Source organism: Rana temporaria, chromosome 6 (assembly GCF_905171775.1).
Source record: "Rana temporaria chromosome 6, aRanTem1.1, whole genome shotgun sequence".
NCBI classification, from domain to species: domain Eukaryota; kingdom Metazoa; phylum Chordata; class Amphibia; order Anura; family Ranidae; genus Rana; species Rana temporaria.
In genome coordinates, this window is record NC_053494.1 from 167,221,795 (window position 1) to 167,245,636 (window position 23,842).

A 23,842-nucleotide genomic window follows, 5' to 3' on the forward strand; every position below is an offset into this window, starting at 1 on the left:
GATCTCAAGTTCTCTGGAGTGTGCCAATAAGTGTTGTCAAACCTTTGTGGAAGCAGCTGCTAATCTTTTTTTCCATTGGATAACAAACATTGCACTCAGCAGTCTCCATCACATCCACCTACTGTCCACCTCCAGTTTCAGGTTAGGTCACAGGCCCCGAATAGCACTGCAACAAGCTGCTTGACATTGCATTGAATGAAGTGTCAAAAAAAGTGAAAAAAGTGTCAAATAAAGCTAAAAAAAAAAAAAAAAAAAAAACAGTACGGTGCTCAGGCTGCTTTGCATTTTAACCGGCACGATGAAGCAATTCATCCTCACAGTGCACAGATGAAGCACTTAAAGGAGAATAGTATAGTCAAAGCTTCTCCTATTAATCACAGGAGTGCAGTTAGTTCTGCAGTCCTGTGAGCTGGTCCAGGTTCTGGAAAGACCCCAACCACATGGTCGGGATCCACCCAGAATCCTGGATTGGCATTTGGCGCAGCCTCTCAGCGATCCGCCGAGAGCCTGAGCCACCCCTCCAGTCCCAGTGCTTCAGTAAGCTCTGGAGGGGAGAGAAGAGAGCTGCTGACCGACAGTCATGGCTCTCTGCTGAGAGCTGAGGGGTTAACTGAGCGATGTTTGATTGCTCAGTTCTCACTGCAGAGGAAAGATTCAGCACTGGATTGATGCTGCATCTACCTAGGTGAGAATAAATGTTTGTTTTTTTGGAAAGTCGCACTTCTCTTTTAAGATCCTTTGAATGCTCTGGGAATGGGGGAACAGAGGTGCTGAGAAAAAGATTTGAATTTGGTACTTCTGATTTGAAATTTGGAGATTAATTTCTCCACAGTTCCTGCAGCTACGGGCTTGACTAAAAGCCTACTTTCTGCTTGTTAAGAATATGTAAATATAGGGGTAAAATGTCCTTTTTAATCACAGAAGTCAGTCGGGATCAGAGGAATAAAGGATGGAAGGACTGCAAAGCTTGAATACATTTTCTTTTCCTCCAGTTTTTATAAATCTGACCCATTAGGTCTACACAGAAGAAACTCCAAGTCACATTTATTACAATATTCTATTGAATTTTACTATAATATTGACACAGAACGATACAATAATAGGAAATATCAAGTTAGAAATATTTTCGTTTAATAAAATGGCAGACTAGGTAATGGTTTTAACATGAAAACTACAGGAAGTGTCCAATGGCATGCAGTTATTTTGTGTGCTGGGACTATAGCAACCACTTCAACACACGGTCCTTCGGAGGCAGTGGCGATACCAGTTCCTCTGGGGAAAAAAAAATAGGATTTAAATTTGTAAATTATTTGGTTTTTAAAAAGTGGAAAATGACTGAGCAACTTTTCCAATCGAGTAAATAAAGCTGTACTCTTGTTAGATATAACTGCAGGTCAGGGGTATGTACGCACACATACATAAAAAGGGACGCAGCATTGGGTTGCAATGAAGTTTATAAAACATTGTATTCCACAGATCCCAGCCAAATAACTCTTCTGACATTATCTCTTCAATGGACACATGCTAGTGCTCTGGAGGGATTGTTAGGTCAGTGTTGAGCTCCCCGTTATCCAAACTTGCAGGGAGTTTAACCAGGAATGCGGTTTGCAGCTTCTTCCTCGGCATCTGCCCTGTTGGCATTGATGTCAGCGAGTGTCCTGGCAAAGCGGGTCCATTCGTCATTCCGTGGCACAGCAATTTGCTGTAAAGAAAAATACATCAGTAACTCCTGAGCATTAATGCATTTATGCAATAACTCAGAGCAATTGGTCTCTGCTCTCTGATTTTTTAACAAACATGTATTACAGATACATAGTGCTTTATGCATATATATTGAACATTCACATCAGTCCCTGCCCTTAAGAAGCTTACAATCTAAGGTCCCTGACTCACATTCATACATACACATACTAGAGCCAACAGGATCCAAATTAGCAGCATGTCTTTGGAGTGTGGGAGATAACTGGAGTACCTGGAGAAAACCGACGCAGGCACAGGGAAAACATGCAAAGTCCAGGCAGGTAGTGCCGTGGTTGGGATTTGAACCGGTGACCCTAGTGCTGCTAGGAAAATATGCTAACCACTTATCCACTGTACTGTCCATAATCACTGAACCTCCATTTCTCTCCACATTGGAATGACTACCTGCTCCTTCTATGCACTAAGCTCCATATTTTGCCAATAAACTGTCAAATACAAAACAGACAAAAACAGGTCTGGCATTTGACAGCTAAATTACAGGGGGTGTGGCTTAATCTCAGCTTGGAGAAATAATAATTTTAATTGGTCAGGACAGGACAGGTTCACTTTAAACTGAAAGAGGTACAAAGAAAGAGGAGAGGACAAGATAGGGGGAAAACGGGGATAAATGTATGGTTGTGTATTTTTTATACTATGCACGAGGATGTAACATTTCTTGTATCTTTTTGTATGCAAACAACAATAAAAAAAGTATTAAAAAAAAAAAGAAAGCATTAATGTGATGGAATACTACTGGCTGTTTAGGATTAGAGCACAGAATGGTTTGTCTTTTGTTAAGCATTTCAAAAGTGTACAATGCCAACACTACAAACAACAAAACACACTGCAAACATTCACCCACATCACTCCTTGATCGGTAAATTATACCCCTCTTACTTGTTCACTACAGGTGACAAAACTGCCCTTCTAATTCCTGCACTAAAAATATGACAGCTGGAAGCGGGCTGCTTTCCACAGCAAGAGTGTAACTTTAGCAACGCTTTTATACTTGGAATACAAGACTTCCTTCCAACTATGCCAGACTTCAAACCTTTTCTGCCACTGCTTATTATTTGTATTACAACGCTGAGGACCAACTAAAAATTATTAAACAAGTGACCAACGCACCTCTCCAACGTCATATATAAAGATTTGCCCCTCAGAGTCTCCTACAGCAATCTCCCTCCCGGAGTGAGTCCATCTGACGCGATTGAGGGCCGGGTTCCCTTCCACATTCATGCTGGCCGTTGGTACCTGTTCAAAAGAAAAGTCACAATCAACTTTCAAAAACATGACTAGACTAAAAGCTTTCCTTTGGCTGTTTGATACACAGTCGTATAAAGCAGACATGAACATCTAGGAATGTTATTTGTACCTAAGCAGTACCCTGAATAACTAGGCTTTGGGTTGCTAATGAAAAATAGCAGTGCACATCCTGTGCCTTGAGCCCCATAGCTGCATATCTTCAGCGTTGGATCATCTAAGGCACTGCTGCCCCTCTGACTACTAATCCTTCGAGATTTGGTGTAAGATTTAGTGATGTCTCTACTGAGCTCCACCAATTCAGCAGATTTGTGCTTCCTTCACTTCTCCTGCTGCTTCTTGAATATCCTATCACCAGTATTTGGGGGGTCTCTGACATGAAGCCACAAACCATATTTCTTTACCATTATGGCCAATTGCATAAAATACAGAACAAGGAATGACAAGTTCCCAATCGCAGAGGTGGTCCAGTCATGTCCACCTGTCTGTTTTTCAGACGGACCCATTACGGAGTTACCAACATGGCCAACTCCATACAATACAGAACAAGGAATAAGTTCCCTTTCACAGGGATGGTCCCAGTCATGTCCATCTGTCCGTTTTTCAGACAGACCCGACCGGACCCTCCATTCTCCCCTATGGGTAGCCAGATGTAAACAAACTTGTGTCCATTTACACCTGGCTACCTCAGATCCAACAAAAACAAACAGAAGGGGGGTCAGTTCCCTTCCGTCTAGCGGAGCAGATGGCAGTCAGGTGTAAATGGACAATGTTTGTTTACATCTGACTGCCCAAAGAGCAGAGCAGGCTGTGTCTGCTCTACATAGGCAGAGCGGATATGGACCCATCACACGCTTGCTCGATAGGGGATACGCAGAAAGATGCCCTACTAAGCAAGTGGGTTACAAGCTGGCATCCGCCCCGTGTGAAAGGGGTCTAGGTCATTAATGGGGAAAAAATCAGCTGCAGGGATATCATAGACCAGCCCTCAAAATTTCCACTCGCCTACTAGCATTTGGCGAGTGGATTTAAGCTGGGGGCGAGTGATGACAGGGCTGCATGACCAATCTCCCTCCAATCTGTGCCTACACTTAGAGTCCCGATGAGATTGGCGGCTGAAGAGGAAAGGTGCATGCTCGGGAAAAGTAGTCTGGTGAGCCGCGCACAGGCAGAGCAGTACACAGGTGCTCTCCTTACAATTCTCATTAAGCCATGGGACCTAACAGTATGACCTCTCTGAGCCTGCCCCCCTCCCCCGGGCCCCGACCAATGTAGCTGGAGAGCAGAAAGTAATGAGTGAGGTGGAGGATTGCAAAAATTACCACTCCGGTGCAGCGCTCACTGAAAGTTGCCCTGACATGAGAGCGGCAGCCTTCTAGTTTGTGCAGTTTTCTTCTTCTTCTTGTGCTCTATGTAAGTGTCCAACAGTTTAGCCTGAGCACTGTGAACAGACTGGTCTCCATGTGTGCTGTGCGGTGTCAGTGTGCGCTGTGCTATGGTGCCAATGGCTGTGCAGTTGTGTGGATCTCAGCGCTGGATTGTACTCCCTCCCTCTGTGCTGCAGCTCCTCTCTGCCAGCCTGAATAAAAGGGGGAAGTGGGGACATGCAAGCGTGGAGCCGCACACACAGGCTCCTGATGATGAGATGAATGGGAGAGAGAGGATGGATGGGAGTTGCAGAGGAGACAGCAAGAGAATGTGGAAGAGACCCAGTTCTAGTGCCCTGTCCCTCTGGTCTGCCCCCAGTGCCCTGTCCCTCTGGTCTGCCCCCAGTGCCCTGTCCCTCTGGTCTGCCCCCAGTGCCCTGTCCCTCTGGTCTGCCCCCAGTGCCCTGTCCCTCTGGTCTGCCCCAGTGCCCTGTCCCATTTTGTTAAAGTTGTTGTTGGTAATATTTAATTTTGTAACTTGATTCTGCATAAAACATTGTCATTCCATGAGATAATCTACGAGGGCGTGTTTACGGGTGCAATTAGGCGCAGGGCAGTGTATGAATTAGGTGGGGCAACTGGTGGCGAGTAACTCTTGAGGCCTGGCTAGTAGCTCAGGACTTGAAATTTTGAGCCCTGTCATAGACAATACTGGTGAGTAGTCCTCTCCTATTCTGGGCCGAGATTCCACTGTACAGGTCCCTCTAACACCAGTAAAGGGGAAACCTTATGTTGTGTAAAATAATCAACTGCAGGCTTTCCAGATTTTTAAAGTAGAAACTAGGATACAAACAACTAAATACTAAGTCCATGTTATGACCGATCAGGAAAATCTGTTAATTTCAGTCCAAAAAGAGGTGCTGTAGGGGCTCTGTGCTTATTATATACACCAATGTAAAGAGAAATAATTACACATGAAAAATTATGTCTATAAACTCCACCGAATATTTTTACAAATTATCTTCACAGCTTTGCAACTTTGTGCCTGAATGATGTAAGTGTTGTGACAAGAAAAACAAATTACCGCTATTATCATGTTATGCAAGACAAAGCCTCAATCATTAGACCCGTGGGATGCTGGCCCAGCTCCTGTAAATCCAAGTCTCACCTCTGTATCATTGTTGAGGTTCCATAGGTCCAGTCTTCCTACACCGTCCACACAAGCAAACAAAGCTGGATGAGTGGGAGACCACATGACATCATACACGTAGTCTGCATTGTCTTCAAACGAATACAAAGGTTTATTATTCTAGGAAAAAAAAAAAAAGACACAGATACTCAATGAGCAGGAAAAAAAAAATCAAATGATAATAAATCAAGAGGCAGACAAGAGAGGATTTAACAGTATTTCAGTCCAATCCCAAAAACCTGCAGACTTCTTTAAAGCGAAGTTCCGGCCACAATTTCACTTTTTAAATATAAATACCCCTGTAATACACAAGCTTAATGTATTCTAGTAAAGTTAGTCTGTAAACTAAGGTCCGTTTTGTTAGGTTGTTGCAGCATTTAGACACTTTATAAAATAGAAATTGACTGGGGCCATCTTAAGTGTGGGCATCATGAAGCCAGACTGTATGACTTCCTGGATTTCAGCCTTGCAGATCTCGCACATGCTCAGTGCTGCACAAGCAGTGTAATAGGTTTCAGCATCTGTGCTGTCCAAGTCACATGATTCTTCGAGACTGGGGAGTGCACAGACTCCTGGAAAGTTACACCCACTACATTCCCAGGAGTCTGTGCGGTGTAGGTTAGGAAGCATTAAGCACCTAGGTGCAGGAAGAGGGAAGATTAACTATTCTGCCTAGCAAAAACACTTTGAAGGCATCTAAAAAAAAATGTTTTTTTCTTAAAGGACTGACGACATTTTTTTTAAAACTACTGATGTAATGTTATATTTATGGGTGGAACTCCACTTTAAGGTAAATATGAGAACCCATCTGTAAACAGGACAGATATGGATTCAAATTTGGCTGGTTCAGTAGGGACTCTGTGGAACCGATTTGTTGGAAATTCTTCTCAGGGGCTGCAGCCGATGGGATCAGTGTAATCTCACAGCAGAGAGTCCCCGCTGTCAGAATACAATGTGTCAGCTGGGAGGAATACTCTCTGTGCCTCAGCTGTGTAGATGGAGGAACCGTCCCCCCATTCAGCCCGCCATATTGCCTGGGCTTGCCCCCTGTGTTGCGCCCCCCACAGTGCTGCTGGCTTCCCTTCTCTCCTCTCCCCCAGGCTTCTGCAGGGGATGTTTGAGAATGGAGAGTAGGGGAAGGGGCTGGTAAATATGTCATTTACCGGACCCTTCCTTTTCTAAACGAACACACTCATTGGGTAAATTCATAACTGAAGCATAATAAACAGTTTGTGAATAGATAGGAAGCCACTCAGCACAGAGCACTTCCCATTCATTGACTGTCCAGTGCAGCTGAGGCTGCAGAGAAAGGCATGTGTGTTTAAATTTTGAGGGGGGGGGTGTGACAATGGGGACAACTCAGATTAAAGCGGATGTGCCAGTATAAAAAAATATTAAAAGCCAGCAGCTACAAATACTGCAGCTGCTGACTTTTAATATTAGGACACTTACCTGTCCTGGAGTCCAGCGCCGTCCACAGCAGAGGACGAGCGACCGCTCGTCACTCTGCTGCTCCCCCCGCCATCCTCAGTGAGGGAACCAGGAAGTGAAGCGCTCCGGCTTCACTACCTGGTTCCCTACGGCGCATGTGCGAGTCGCGCTGCGCCCGCCGATTGGCTCACACGCTGTTCCCAGCACACAACGGGCGACAGACGGGAAGTCAGAAAAACCCGTCTTTTGCCCGTAGCGTGTGGCCGGAAGTGGGTGCAAATACCTGTCTTTAGACAGGTATCTGCACCCCCCTCCCCCTGAAAGGTGTCAAATGTGACACCGGAGGGGGGGCGGGTGCCGATCAGCGCGAGTTCCACTTTAGGGTGGAGCTCCGCTTTAAGGCGAACCCTTGCAATAACAGGTTACTGATTGAACTCTAGTCAGCTGGAGTTGGCCTTCAGATTTATTTCCAGGAATTTTCCAGATTCTATTTTTTCCTAACTTTGAGACGTGATGAACGTTCAGCTTTAAAAATGAAAACCTCTTCTTTAAGAAAATACTTTGAAAACACTACAGGAACCACAAAAAGGGCTGTTTTGCTTTGGTTTTATAGTAAATCTGTGGAATATTTTGCAGAGCGATGATTACAGGTTTATCAGGAGTCAAGTATAGAAATAGAGGTAAGTGAGCAATGTGTATATAGTATGCAGGTTTATTTTACTATCTAAAGCAGCGCTAATACTTACATTTGAAGATTGCTACCTTCCCCGTTTTTCTGCCTAATTACCTCCCTCACAAAGTAGTGATAGTGCTACACTTACATACAATTTATTCAAAGAATCGCAGCCGTGACTGACAGCTGAACATCATGGAGGCTGCTTGATGTATTATTTTGTCTAAAAACGCACTTTTTTCTTTTATAATGATGCCAGATAAATATCTTTTATGCACACACTAAACATTTTTGAATGTCATCTTTCCGTAAAAAAAAAATAAAAAGTCATTTTCATTGGTAGTTGACAGAAAAAACGAGACGTAAAATTATAAGGAATTTTCAGCCGAGACTTTCTGTGCAAAGGATTCGCTGCAGATAAAAACACATCAAATGTAATCAAACTCTACTACTCTGTTACTAGTCTTAATTATTTCAATCTAAGAACCCTTCAAATACACACACATAGTACAGGTACTGTGCCTGGGGAGGAAAGATTTTATTTCTGCAAATCGAATTATTCAATAAAGACCACCAACATTCTGTGTGATTTCTAAAAGGAGTGTGAAGAGCAGCCCCTAGTGTTACTGGGGTAGATTCAGGAAGCAATTACACCTGCGTATCCATAGATACGCAGCGTAATTGCTAAGTAGCGCCGGCGTATCGACTTTCTGTATTCAGAAAGCTCGATACGCCGACTGTAGCCTAAGATATGACTGGCATAAGGCTCTTATGCCGTCGTATCTTAGGCTGCATTCTGACGCTGGCCGCTAGGTGGCGTTCCCGTAGTGGTCAGCGTAGAGTATTCAAATTGCATACTCGCGCCGATTCCCAAACGTACGCGCGCCCGGCGTTCGAGTTTTACGTCGTTTGCGTACGGCGCTTCCGTCGCAAGGCTGCTCCTGCTATTAGGAGGCGCAGCCAATGGTAAGTATACACGTCGTTCCCGCATCGAGATTTTCAAAATTTACGTTGTTTGCGTAAGTGAATCGTGAATGGCGCTGGACGCCATTTACGTTGAAGCAAATGACGTCCTTGCGACGTCATTTACCGCAATGCACGTGGGGAAATTTTCCCGACGGAGCATGCGCAGTACGTTCGGCGTGGGAACGCGCCTAATTTAAATGATCCACGCCTCCTACGGGATCATTTAAATTACGCGCGCTTACGCCGGCCACTTTTACGAAACAGCGCCGCAAATTATGGAGCAAATGCTTCGTGAATGAAGCGTAGCTCCAGTAATTTACGGAGGCGTAGCGTGAAAACGGTACGCTGCGCCGCCGTAGCAGTGCGCGCACCTAGCTGAATCTACCCCACTATCTGCTCAGCAAAGGCCTTTTGTATGTGCTGGAACACCAATAGTAACCACAAGGGGGCAGATGTGTGAAAACCCGTAGGAAAGGAAAATGGAGCACACAATCAGGATTGAGCTTTCATTTCAAATAACAACTGGAATCTGCTTGGTTGCCAAGAGCCATAAATCCACTTTTTCTTTGCTTTTAGGGCAAATCTTAGCAAAGTAGACTTAAAAAGTGGATGTAAACCCAGTCTTGCCACACAGAGTTAATCCAGCTCTGAGCAATCCTCTTTTATTGTTCAGTGAAAATTAACAGACTTCCAGATAAAAACCTGTCTAAATAAAAAGTCCTTTCCTCTCTCCTTGCTTTGAGTGACAGGTTATTTACATATCTAGCTTGGACATGTTTATCATATGTTATGTTAATCATAATATGAGGTGATCCACAGTATAAAAAGTGAGAAATCCACCCCTCCCCCACATAACACATCCTGGTAATATACAAAGAACTGTGGATCACCTCATATTATGATAAACATAACAAATCCGAATTAACATCTGTTGATGGTGATGTCTGATATAAAAATGTATCCTTTGGAACAGCATTAATACCTATACATTAGACTGAGCCACCACCTTTACACCCTAAACACTCTCCCCATGTGTTTATACATTGCATCCAGATGGATACCTTACTTTACAACGCCTTCGGATGATTTGTATCATTTTCTTTCTACAAGTTTTTCTGTTCTGGTGTTATGTGAATAAGAACAATCGTTATGCCGTGTACACAAGATCATTTTTCCGGTTGTAAAAAATTACGTTTTTTTCAATGTCATTAAAAACAATCGTGTGTGGGCTTCAGAGCATTTTCCGGGTTCTGAAAAACGGGCAAAAATTTTTTCGAACATGCTCTATTTTTTCACAACGTTTAAAAATTATTGTGTGTAGGCTTTAACGACGTGAAAAATCCACGCATGCTCAGAAGTTATGAGACGGGAGCGCTCGTTCTGGTAAAACTACCGTTCGTAATGGAGTAAGCACATTCATCACGCTGAAACAGACAAAAAAGCGCGAATTGTCTTTTACTAACACAAAATCAGCTAAAGCAGCCCAAAGGGTGGCGTCATCCGAATGGAACTTCCCCTTTATAGTGCCGTCATACGTTTTGTACGTCACCGCACTTTGCTAGAGCATTTTTTTTTTCACGATTGTGTGTGGGCAACGTCGTTTTAATGATGAAGTTGAAAAAAACATCGTTTTTTTTCTAGAGCCTGAAAAACGTAGTTTTTTACAACCCGAAAAATGATCGCGTGTACGCGGCATTAGACTTACCTGCATGCAACACTTCTTTTCCAAGGGAGGAAGAGAGCTGCAATGTGCATGACTGGCTGTTCGCAGTTACAGCCAGGTTATTATGATTCCACTGCCCATTTACACTCACCAGACACTTTATTAGGTATACCTGTTCATCTGCTTGGTAACACATATTGCTTATCAGCCAATCACATGGCAGCAACTCAATGCATTTAGGCATCTAGATGTGGTGAAGACAACTTGATAAAGTTCAAACTGAGCATCAGAATGGGGAAGAAAGGGGATTTAAGTGACTTTGAACATAGCATGGTTGTTGATGCCAGACGGGCTGCTCAGAGTATTTCAAAAACTGATCTATTGGGAATTTCATTCACAACCATATCTAGGATTTACAAAGAATGGTCTGGAAAAGAGAAAATATCCAGTGAGCGGCAGTTGTTTGATGGTAAATGCCTTGTTGATGTCAGAGAAGAATGGGCAGACTGGTTCGAGATGATAGAAAGACAACAGTAGCTCAAATAATCACTTGTTACAACCAAGGTATGCAGAATACCATCTCTAAACGCACAACACATTGAAACCTTGAATCAGATGGGCTACAGAAGCAGAAGACTATACCAGGTGCCACTGCTGTCCGCTAAGAACAAGAAACGGAGGGGACAATTGGCACAGGCTCACCAAATTAGACAATAGGAGATTGGAAAAACGTTGCCTGGTCTGATGATTCTCGATTTCAGCTGCAACATTCAGATGGTAGAGTCAGAATTTGGCATAAACAATATGAAAACATTGTTTAAATGCTGCTGACCATGTCCATCCCTCTATGACTACTGGTACTAGCAAGGTGCACCTAATAAAGTGACCAGTGAGTGTATACCCTTAGGTTCACCAGTGTGGAGATAACCCAAAGAGAGCACCGATATTGAAACCGTGAGCAGTACCAAGACAAAGAACAGTGATTAGGCTTCTCCTCCTCAGGACTATTAAAGCGGAGGTTCACCCGTACAATATACTTTTTTTCCTTAGATGGATGCTCGTTTTGTCTAGGGGAATCGGCTAGTTGTTTTAAAATATGATCTGTACTTACGGTTTACGAGACGCATCCTCTCCGTCGCTTCCGGGTATGGGCTGCGGGACTGGGCGTTCCTTCTTGATTGACAGTCTTCCGACGGTCGCATCCATCGCGTCACGATTTTCCAAAAGAAGCCGAACGTCGGTGCGCAGGCGCAGTATAGAGCCGCACCGACGTTCGGCTTCTTTCGGCTACTAGTGACGCGATGGATGCGACCGTCGGAAGCCTCTCGGAAGACTGTCAATCAAGAAGGAACGCCCGCTCCCGAAGACCCATACCCGGAAGCGACGGAGAAGATGCATCTCGTAAACCGTAAGTACAGCTCATATTTTAAAACAAGTAACCGATTCCCCTAGACAAAACGAGCATTAATCTAGGGGGATTGTTTAAAAAAAAAGATTAATGGGTGAACTCCCGCTTTAAGTTAGGTGTTTGTGAAAGTCTAAAGATGCCCACGGACCAAGCAATCATCATCGGATTAAGCCAAACTCAACAGCACTGGGAAATGATCATTTAATGTCTACAGGTACCCCTCAAAATGTACTTTAAATGCAATATTATTGCAGCAAGTATTGCCTTTCCTACCTTTGTTGTCCAGAGCTTCACCGTCCAATCAAAGGAAGATGTGACAAACAAGTGGGAAAAGTCCACGGCTCCCACAGCAGAGTGGCAGTGGATGCCTGTAATTGGTCCTTGGTGGCCTTCAAACATTTCACTTATTCCGGCTTTACTATAAAACGATAAAACAAATCAGGGTTAAGAAAGGCAAATTTTTTATTTTATTGTTAGCATTATACAGTATATTGAATGGGTGCAATATACAGTATATTGAATGGGTGCAATATACAGTATATTGAAAGGGTGCAATATACAGTATATTGAATGGGTGCAACATGTCACATGCTCCGAAAGGTGAAGTTATCATTTTGAGCAGTACTGACAAGATCCCTTAGAAGCCCTGACCGGCCATCAAGGTGCTTCAAGTCTCTCTGCTGGTATGTTTGTGGCTAAATGAGTCTTTAAAGCGGTTGTATACCCTTTGTTGTATTTTTACCTACAGGTAAGCCTATAATAAGATGCATATGCTGCCGGACCTTTCCGGAAAGAAATCTCCCATGTGCATGCGCGGGAGAGATGACATCGTGGCTCCGACCACTCACAGCGCCAGGGCAGCAAACCCGGAAGACACGTCAAGGGGAAAAGTCAGCTCCCTCGGCGGTGACCGGGATCAGCTGCCGACGCCTCGTTCTAATGGAAGTATTTCAGAATGAGCTAGTATGCAGTGCATACTAGCTCATTATGCCTTGTGCCTTACAGGTTAAAAAAAAATAGAAAACAATTTGGGTGGGTATACAACCGCTTTTAAGTGTTATCTCACCATTACAAAAAAAAACTGAAAGGTGAACCAACAGGTACACCCAGTCCACGCTGTACTCCCCAGATTGCTGAGCTGTCAGTGCCCACACAGCTAGAGCAGCGGTTCAGGGATTTCAAATGCCCGCTCTTCTCCGTCTTCTATGTGCGCCACTTCCAGGATGGGTCAGAGTAATCTTGATTGGTCAGCACTGGCCCAGAATCACTCTGATCTGTCCTGGAAGCACTGCACAGAAAAGGGGGGATTTTCAGATCCCCCGAATCGCGACACTGGCTGCGTGGGCAATGAAAGCTCAGCACTCAGGTGAGTACAGGGTGGATTGGGTGTATGGTGTTATTACACAAGGGAACATGGAACAGAAGGCTTGCAGCCTCTTACCTGCATATATAAGATTAGCAAGAAAAGCATACAAGAAGTTAAAGTAATGCCAACTTATGTCTGGGTTGTTGCTAAATGGTTACGTAGCACTGCCCCCCCCCCTTTTTTTTTTAACGTTCAACAAAGGTTTTTATTGATCAAAGGGTGCATACATGTTAAGTATACTTTGCATACAAACTTGGTAACTGATACATCAAGTGTTATACATTGGGTAGGTAAGGTACCAGATACATTATCATTGTCATGCAAGTCTGTTCCACAAGAATACATTGTACCTCCAAAGACTACCTAGGGAGACATGCGTCTGGGCATTCATTTCTGACTGATGTGGTTTTGTTATGCACAGGTATTATGCCGTGTACACACGATCGGTCAAACCGATGAGAATGGTCTGATGGACCGTTTTCATCAGACCAAACCGATAGTGTGTAGGCCCCATCGGTTATTTATCCATAGGTTAAAAAATTTGAAACTTGTTTTAAAATCAACCGATGGATACCTAACCGATAGAAAAAAATAAACGATTGTTTGTAGGCACGTCCATCGGTTAAAAATCCACGCATGCTCAAACTAAATTAGGAGACGGGAGCGTTCGTTCTGGTAAAACTACCGTTCGTTATGGAGCTAGCACATTCATCACGCTGTAACAGACAGAAAAGCGCGAATCGTCTTTTACGAACACGAAATCAGCTAAAGCAGTCCCAAGGGTGGCGCCATTGGATTTGAACTTCTCCTTTATAGTGCCGTCATACGTGGTTTACGAGACTGCGTTCTGACACGATTGTTTTTTTAACCGATGGTGTGTAGGCACGACTGACCATCAGTCAGCTTCATTGGTTAAGTGATGGAAAAATCTATCAGACCGCTCTCATCGGATTGACCGATCGTGTGTACAGGGCATTAGACTCTTGAAGCCAACGGTCCCATACCTTATTATATTTATTGGGGCAACCTCTGTTAATATATATACATTTCTTGCACGGCAGTGTAGCATTCACTTCTATTTTCCATTCAACTATTTTGGGAGGCGTTTGTCTCATCCATTTTTAGCAATGATTTTCCTAACTTAAAACAGCGTCTCATGAAGAAGTGTTTTAGTATATTTATCCATTGTGTCTGGTAACATTCCCAGAAGGCATTGTTTGGGGTCTAATGCTAGGGGTGAGCCCATTTCATTGTGTAGGAATGTCACAATTTGTTTCCACAATCCTTGTATCTTAGGGCAGCCCTCAAAATTTCCACTCGCCTACTAGCATTTGGCGAGTGGATTTAAGCTGGGGGCGAGTGATGACAGGGCTGCATGACCAATCTCCCTCCAATCTGTGCCTACACTTAGAGTCCCGATGAGATTGGCGGCCGAAGAGGAAAGGTGCATGCTCGGGAAAAGTAGTCTGGTGAGCCGCGCACAGGCAGAGCAGTACACAGATGCTCTCCTTACAATTCTCATTAAGCCATGGGACCTAACAGTATGACCTCTCTGAGCCTGCCCCCCTCCCCCGGGCCCCGACCAATGTAGCTGGAGAGCAGAAAGTAATAAGTGAGGTGGAGGATTGCAAAAATTACCACTCCGGTGCAGCGCTCACTGAAAGTTGCCCTGACATGAGAGCGGCAGCCTTCTAGTTTGTGCAGTTTTCTTCTCCTTGTGCTCTATGTAAGTGTCCAACAGTTTAGCCTGAGCACTGTGAACAGACTGGCCTCAATGTGTGCTGTGCGCTGTCAGTGTGCGCTGTGCTATTGTGTCAATGGCTGTGCAGTTGTGTGGATCTCAGCGCTGGATTGTATTTCCTCCCGCTGTGCTGCAGCTCCTCTCCTCTCTGCCAGCCTGAATAAAAGGGGGAAGTGGGGACATGCAAGCGTGGAGCCGCACACACAGACTCCTGATGATGAGATGAATGGGAGAGAGAGAGAGAGAGAGAGAGGATGGATGGAAGTTGCAGAGGAGACAGCAAGAGAATGGGGAAGAGACCCAGTTCTAGTGCCCTGCCCCTCTGGTCTGCCCCCAGTGCCCTGTCCCATTTTGTTAAAGTTGTTGGTAATATTTAATTTTGTAACTTGATTCTGCATAAAACATTGTCATTCCATGAGATAATCTACGAGGGCGTGTTTACGGGTGCAATTAGGCGCAGGGCAGTGTATGAATTAGGTGGGGCAACTGGTGGCGAGTAACTCTTGAGGCCTGGCTAGTAGCTCAGGACTTGAAATTTTGAGCCTTGTCTTAGGGCATGCCCAGATCAGGTGGAAAAATGTCCCTGTGTCTTGTCCACACATTAGACATGTTGTAGAGTGCGTTCTTGCCACACTGAGGGGTGTGAGGTACGCTCTATGTAGGATATAAAGTTGCAAAAGTCGTTCAGATAGCTTGGGAGACACTGCTTTACAGGACTCCAGCACCTCCCCCCACTCCTCATCCTCTATTGGCCCCACCTCGCTTTCCCATCTGGGTTTCAGATCGTACGCTATTTTGGTAGAAATGGGAGTGAAAAGCATATTGTAAAATGCTGAGATCAGTTTATGGGAGTCCGTGCTCTTAATTACTGCCATAAATACATTGGGTGTGGGGTGTGGGATGGAGTCAGGGAATTGCGAAAGTGTGTCGCGTGGCGGAGTTGTAGGAAAAAAAAAAAAATCGGTTTTGAAGTGTAAATTCCTCTCTGAGGGAATCAAAGGTTTTTAGGTGTCCGTTTTCTAGGAGGTGATGGAGGTAACATACCCCCTGTGTGGACCATGTACTTGTATCTTGGTGAGCTTGGGAAGATTCATATTATGCCATAGCGGCGTGTAGTCATTGTATTGTGGAGTACCGAGTTTGAAAGAGGCGAAGTCCCATATTTTCCTGTAGTGATATAGCATGGTGTGCCTATTTGTCCCCGGTTCCGCCCCTCACGAGGCGAGCCCGATGCTATTGCATATATCGAGTCTTTGGTGTGCTGTGCCCACCTTGGACATAAGAGGGGAGTCCCCCGTTTAACAAATAATTTTTCCTTTAGTGACCCTTTAACGAATAATTTTTAACAGTCAAAGTTGTAAAAAAAAAAAAAAAAAAAAAAAAAAGTGAAGATAGAATGAACCAGAGCTTAAAAGAAAAGATGCTGTGTGAAGAGCAGGTCATTTGGCTACTTTTTTTGTCCTTCCTAAATGGGGCAATTTCCTTAGACATTAATCCCTAGAGTTCACGCAGATGCGACTAAGTGCCATTAGAAGACCTCTTTCACGTCTGCTGTATTAAGATGCATTGAAGATTTTATCTTACCTTCCATGGCGACACGCTGTGTACACTGAGCCTTCTTCACTTCCCACTACAAAGTTGTTGACATCTCCCACAGGGAAGGACATACAGGTGACAGCGACTGCCTTAGATTGCTTGTGAACCAGCTCCATGCTGTCCTGGAAAGAAGAGACAGACATGCATTCAGAGGCGCTGTATTACCATTATCAGCAATAAATAGCTTAGTTCATAAAAGCTCATTTAATACAAAGAAAAGTTAAGAAAGATTTTTACAGCAAAGCAGAATGATCAACATGAACGTGGTCCAGTTACCTGTGGCTGAGACAACATATCCAAGCTCCAAGAACAGATCTTTCCGTCTGTAGATATACTGATCAGATTGTGAGCGTTCTGTGTGCCGACCACATTTACACAGTAGACCGGGTGCTGAAATAAACACAATTAAAAGCTCTAGATTTTCATTTCATTCACGCAGTAACCAATGCGAACACTGCGTACTAGATCTCTTTAAAGGTACTGAAATCTTACACAAATATCATTTTTTGGTCAAATCTACCTCAAATTGCTTTTTTCAGAGAATCTTTGAAATTAAATGATGCAAAAATGCAGCATGAGACCATGCTTTTTTATTTTTATTTAAAAGCTAGTGTGCTAGGGTCATATTCATAGAGCAATAAATGCGATACAGTAAAACCTTGGTTTGCGAGCATAATTCGTTCCAGAAACATGCTTGTAATCCAAAGCACTTGTATATCAAAGCATTTTTTTTACAGGGTATAAAAGCGAAGAGAGGCACCTCTAAGTGTAGCGATAAGTTGCTAAATGTTGTACCTTCATTAAATGTAACCAGATTGCTACACTTAGAGGCTCCTTTCTTCTCTTTTATACTCCGTTGTAACATGACGCTACTCTTATATCAAGACATCGCTTGTATATCAAGGCAAAGTGTATTAAAACATTTTGCTTGTCTTGTTCAGTGTGAAACGCATCAGCAGTCAGGTTTTATTTTATGTTGCTGTGATTTGTAGTGCTGTCCTTCTTTTAACCACTTAACCCCCAGGCCATATTGTTGGTCAAAGACCAGAGTACTTTTTGTGATTCGGCACTGCGTCGCTTTAACTGACAAGTGCGACGTGGCTCCCAAACAAAATTGGCGTCCTTTTTTTCCCACAAATAGAGCTTTCTTTTGGTGGTATTTGATCACCTCTGCGGTTTTTAGTTTTTGCGCTATAAACAAAAATAGAACGACAATTTTGAAAAAAAAAATATATTTTTTACTTTTTGCTGTAATAAATATCCCCCAAAAATATATAAAACAAACATTTTTTTTCCTCAGTTTAGGCCGATACGTATTCTTCTACATATTTTTCGTAAAAAAAAAAAAAAAAAGAAGCAATAAGCATTTATTGATTGGTTTGCGCAAAAGTTATAACGTTTACAAAATAGGGGGTATTTTTATTAATATTTTTTTTTTTACTAGTAATGGCGGCGATCAGCGATTTTTTTCGATACTGCGACATTATGGCGGACACTTCGGACACATTATTGGGACCATTGTCATTTTTATATCGATCAGTGCTATAAAAATGCATTGGATTACTATAAAAATGCCACTGGCAGTGAAGGGGTTAACACTAGGGGGAAGAGAAGGGGTTAAGTATGTCCCCGGGTGTGTTCTAACTGTAGGGGGGTGGCCTCACTAGGGGAAATCACTGATATTCTGTTTATACATTGTATGAACAGAGGATCAGCATTTTCCCCCGACAGGACCGGGAGCTGTGTGTTTACACACACAGCTCCCGGTCCCTGCTCTGTAACGAGCGATCGCGTGTGCCCGGCGGGCACGTGCACAGGAGTCGGGGGCGAGCGCGCCCCTAGTGGCCTGCGAGAGAGCCGACGTAGAGCTATGGGCTCTCGCGCAGGAGAGCCAACCTGCTGCCGTAGAATGATGGCGGCAGGTCACAAGTAGTTAAAAAAAGGCTACAATTTTTTCAGAGTGCAGCTGTCCAGAAACAATTTTTGTTCCTGCCAAAGCTCACCATACACGTTGCAATCCAACGATAAAAATCTTTGTATAATGAACGTCAGATTTACAAAACTATGCAAATTTGAGAACGTACCGAAACTATTCAATCAAAATTGTATCCAATCAGGCAGACCCTTGCACTGCTAGCTGTTGGTAGATGTAAATGTGATTGTACAGCCAGACTGTACTGCGTATTATGAGCTATACAAAGTAGAACTATAGGCAAGAAATTATTTTTTTCTCATTTTGGATAGAGTAAGGGGGGTATAAACTAGCAGATTATTTTTTCCCGCGATCTGTGTCCCATTGCAGGGATTTCCCTTAATTTCCTTGATAGAGGGGACTGATGTGAATGTACAATGTATATGTAAAGCGCTGCGTAAATTGACAGCACTACCGTATTTGCCGGCATAGAAGGCAACTGGGCGTATAAGACGACCCCCTAATTTTCCAGCTAAAATATTGGTTTTGGGATATACTCGCCGTATAAGACGACCCACCCCCCCCCCCTCCCCCGGCTTCATTTATTTCTGATCTGGAACAAATATAGAGAGATGAGAAATGTTGACACTTATTTTTAGTACAGTCTGTGATTGTACAATCTCTGTCCTTTAGATCCCCAAAACTGTGAAATATAAGAGCCCATATAACAAATCTATTCTATTGGTTTGTCCAATCAGGTAGGCCCATGCACTAAAAAGTTGTTGATCAAAAGGAGATTTTACAATCAGATTTGAATGTGTGTGGTCAACCTAAATGCTAGATCCAGATGTCTCTTTTCTAAGTTCATAATTTTAGTTCTTCTAGTTGTGGCTGATATAAAAAAATATCCAGATTCATTGTATGCAAGTCTGACGTTTGCTTAGATCACAAAGTCTCAGATGTTAGCAAACCCAATGACTGCATCACAAGCAAGCAAATCCAAAATTCAGAACGCAACATTAAAGGGTCACTAAAGGAATTTTTTTTTTTAGCTGAAATGACTGTTTACAGGGCATAGAGACATAATAGTTAACTGATTCCTTTTAAAAATGATTAAAAATAGATAAAAAAACAATCATATAATGTGCCTGCAGTGTAGTTTCGTTTTTACTGTTGTTTGCTGGTTCTCTGATGTACAGAGAGCCACTAGAGGGCAGTCAGCCAATAGAGAGCAGTGATACTTTGTCTAAAACTCCTCAGCACCAATCCAGTTTCGTTTTACACACAGTAATCACACCTCCTTGATTAGTGACCACCGTGAGAAATCTCCCAGTACTGTGGTTATCAGGAAACAGGCAACCAGGAAGTGTCCAGAACAGAGAGGATTTACAGCAACATCAAAGCAAAAACGAACCATGAGCACATGAAACCAGGACTGCAGCAAGGTAAAGGAAGCTATTTAGCTAAAAAAAAAAAATTCCTTTAGTGACCCTTTAACTTTTTATAATAACTTTTATAAGTTGTTGATCAAAAAATAAAACCTATACATGTTTAAGCAGATATGTGTATAGCTTATTGTAGGGCTTTTTTTCAGGGGGAACTTGGAGGAACGCCGTTCCACCACCTCTGGCTCAGACCCTTTGGTGCCTGCTCACAACAATCACTTGTAAACACAGAAGTCTGGTTTCTGTGTTTACAATTGACAGCTTTGTAACCCCCTGAACTCTGTATTCTGTATGTAATGCAATTCTGGTATTTAATGCCCCTTTAAGACCCTTCTACTGTTTGTGAAATCTGAACAGGTCGTGGTTGAGTTCCTGCACCTATTTTCGGAGAAAAAAAGCTCTGGCTTATTGATTAGTAAACCAAGTCTGATGTTCTCCTTCAAGGTGCACTTGTGCACAGCACAGTATTTTTACAATAACAGTCACCAGCACATCACTGGCCTGGCAACACCGATGTACGCATGGCACTGGTGATCAACAGCAACTTACAGTGTGAGCAGCAGCTGAAAGTGGAGTCCTCTGGACTGGTGTCCTCTTGTTACTTCTGTTGTCCCATAACACAATCTGGCCGGAATATGTCCCACCAACTACCAGGTTGGGGTGAAACTTTGCAAAAGCTGCGGACATTACAGCAGACTGAAACATAAAAAAAAAAGAACACAGATACATCAAATAAAGACCACTTCCTTCACCATAACAGAATCCCAATAAAGTAATACAAATGTCTCCAATTATTAAATTTGGTCAACGCTGCCAAAGCAAATATTACAATGTCAAAAACATCAGACTCATAGAAGACCTTATAATTACCCCCAAAAGGCAGGGGGGAAGAAAACATGGTTTTATTGGCTGGACTTCCTCCTCTAAATAGACATGAAGGGCCAGATCCACAAAGAAGTTACGACGGCGTATCTATTGATACGCCGCGTAACTTCTAGTTTGCTCCGGCGTATCTTTGTTTTGTATCCACAAAACAAGATACGCCTGAAGCTGGGCTAGATCCGACTGGCGTACGTCTTAGTACGCCGTCGGATCTAAGGTGCATATTTACGCTGGCCGCTAGGTGGCGCTTCCGTCGATTTCCGCGTCGAATATGCAAATTAGCTAGATACGTCAATCCACAAACGAACGTCCGACCGGCGCATTTTTTTACGTCGTTTCCGTAAGGCTTTTTCCCGGCGTAAAGTTACCCCTGCTATATGAGGCGTATCCTATGTTAAAGTATTAACGTCGTTCCCGTGTAGAATTTTGAAATTTTTACTTCGTTTGCGCAAGTCGTTCGCGAATAGGATTTTGCGTAGAATTACGTTCACGTCAAAAGCACTTATTGCGGGTTAATTTGGAGCATGCGCACTGGGATACCCCCATGGACGGTGTATGCAGTTTCAACCACAAGCCCATCCTACGCCATTACTTTATTTATGCTCATGTTAGGATGGTATTGTGCACAGACAGGACTTGCAACATTCACCTCATGCTAAATTGTACAGTGGTTCGATGATTAAGTATAATTTATTATCGTGCTGTTGCAATAGCCGTTCGTGAAAACAGCTGAGGAAAGTTTATGTGGAGACATAACAAAATCACTGAAAACCTCCTCAGAACTCCGTTTTTACTGTAGAAACATTTAAGGGTTTTCTCATATCGGTTTCTGCAAAATTAACATTTGTCAGTTATGACGGCTGTGCCCTGACAGTAATCTGACAGCTCGGGATTACACGCTACATTTAATCCATCACAATAAACTCTGCCAATTTTGACATGAAGAAAATACAAGTTGCTCACTTGTTGGCAAACACATTTAAAGCTTCTCTCTTTGCTTAAAATTTACAGCACATTCTGAGCATGTGTTTCCACTTAAACAAGTCCGTTTCCATCTCCCCGGGCCACATCCTACTCGTTTAATGGTCCAAAACATGTTGTCTGGCATGAGAAAGCAGCTTAGATGGGGAGGACTTGCATTAATACAAATCAGAAGGGAAGTAGCATGCAGCTTTTCAGTCATTCTTAAACTATATGAATGATGTCAGAAAGGTCCATAAGAGAAAAAGAAGAAAAAAGATATATATTTTTTTTAAATTGATGAAGAGCTCAATCAGCGTATGCTCACAGATGCATGTGGTTTAAGAAGGAGCAATGAAATCATTATGCTAAATACTAGTATTTGGGGGAGTATGGAAGTATGCATCCAGATGATTAACATAAAGCATTTGCCTTTATACCTGGCAGTGAAACACATATTCTGGGGTTGTCTTCTTGTATTTCATGTTCCACACGAGTGCCACGCCATCTGGCTCGTGAGGGGCGTCCTCGTTGTTGTTGTAGGATGCTACAAGCAGCTCGGGGTACTGGACAGGTGGAAAACAGAGGATCACAATGAAAAAAACATATACACAAGAACTCCACTGGAAATTGAAGATATCAGGTATTTTTTGTAAATAAGGAACGTAAAATACAAAATAAAAACAACACTCACCTTCTGTATTATGTTTTAACCACTTTACGCCCAGGCAATTGACAAAAGACAGGAGGACGTCTATGGACGGCCACTGGGGGCGCGGAGGACGTCTATGGACGTCCTCCGCTCCTCCGGCCACTGGGGGCAGGCGCGAGCGCCGCTGGTGCGCGCTCCCGCGGCATCACTGAAGTCCCGATGCGCGTGCCTGGCAGATCCACGTCCTGTCAGGTAGAGGAGACCGATGCTGTGTCCCTTGTACAAAGGGACACAGCATCGGTCACCTCCCCCAGTCAGTCCCCCCCCCACACACAGTTAGAAACACTCCCAGTTTACACATTTAACCCCTTCCTCGCCCCCTAGTGTTAACCCCTTCACTGCCAGTCACATTTATACAGTAATCACTGTATAAATGGTCCCAAAAATGTGTCAAAAGTGTCCGATATGTCCGCCGTAATGTCGCAGTCCCAATAAAAATCGCAGATCGCTGCCATTACTAGTAAAAAAAAATTATAATAATTCTGTCCCCTATTTTGGAGGCGGTATAACTTTTGCGCAAACCAGTCGCTTATTGCCTTTTTTTTTTTTATTTATAAAAATACGTAGAATACGTATCGGCCTAAACTGAGAAAATTTTTATTTTTATTTTTTAAAAATTGGGATATTTATTATAGCAAAAAGTAAAAAATTGAGTTTTTTTTTTTCAAAATTGTCGCTCTTTTTATGTTTATAGCGCAAAAAATAAAAACCGCAGAGGTGATCAAATACCACCAAAAGAAAGATCTATTTGTGGGGAAAAAAGGACGTCGATTTTGTTTGGGAGTCACGTCGCACGACCGCGCAAATGTGCCCAGTGTGCAAGTGGTTAATACAGCAATAGATGATGTGCAAAATAACCCGTAACAATTCATCTTTCACTGATATGACTTGAGAACACTAAAACATGATGGTCTGATATGCATTACACAACTCATCAAAACCCTTTCTCCTAAGTTATTAAGTAAAGCTCCTCAAAAGCAACAAAGAGGAGAAAGTCCTCAAAGAATAGCGGGAAGTTTTTGCTCCTTCACACTTGGCTATGACATCCTGAGAAGAAGAAAGGCTGGTTCAAATGTTACAAGCATGTATATATCATAAAAAAAATTAATTTGCAACACCACTTATGTTGTGTTACTGACACTTGGCATCAGGTCATATGATACCTTACTCTTGTTTCCAATAAGTGCTGGTAATACTGAATCAAGCCTCTTACACACGATCCGATTGTTGGCAGGGGATTGTGTGATGACAGACTGTTGACCTAAAATTTGACCGTTACTACGCTTCTTCAGACAATTGTTGTACAACTTTCGACCAACACACGTTGCATGGCAGGCTAGTAAATTTTCGGCGGACAACAGTCTGTTGTCAGATTTTCGTATGGTCTCTACAAAAGTCCGTCACACAAAAGTCCACACAAGAGCTGAAACTCCAGTTCGTGTTTGTTGGCTGACAATTGTGTGCCGTTAGTATGCAAGACAAAATCCAGGCACACGCCCTTTGGACAAAAGTCTGACGCTCGGTTGGC

General features: G+C 43.2%; 1 protein-coding gene across 7 annotated transcripts in view; it reads right to left on the reverse strand.

The window, feature by feature from the left end:
- Positions 1-1,028: 1,028 nt before the first annotated feature.
- DYNC1I2 (dynein cytoplasmic 1 intermediate chain 2) overlaps positions 1,029-23,842 on the reverse strand; it is a 172,193-nt gene continuing 149,379 nt past the window's right edge. For all 7 annotated transcript variants that reach the window (XM_040357757.1, XM_040357760.1, XM_040357761.1 and 4 more), the window contains 8 exons: positions 22,043-22,168; positions 20,310-20,456; positions 16,680-16,793; positions 16,392-16,525; positions 11,974-12,118; positions 5,539-5,679; positions 2,869-2,994; positions 1,029-1,702 (listed from right to left, as the gene is read on the reverse strand). In XM_040357757.1, the coding sequence (XP_040213691.1) occupies positions 1,589-1,702; positions 2,869-2,994; positions 5,539-5,679; positions 11,974-12,118; positions 16,392-16,525; positions 16,680-16,793; positions 20,310-20,456; positions 22,043-22,168 (1,047 nt within the window). In that variant the 3' untranslated portion in view covers positions 1,029-1,588. The remainder of the gene's footprint in view (positions 1,703-2,868; positions 2,995-5,538; positions 5,680-11,973; positions 12,119-16,391; positions 16,526-16,679; positions 16,794-20,309; positions 20,457-22,042; positions 22,169-23,842) is intronic.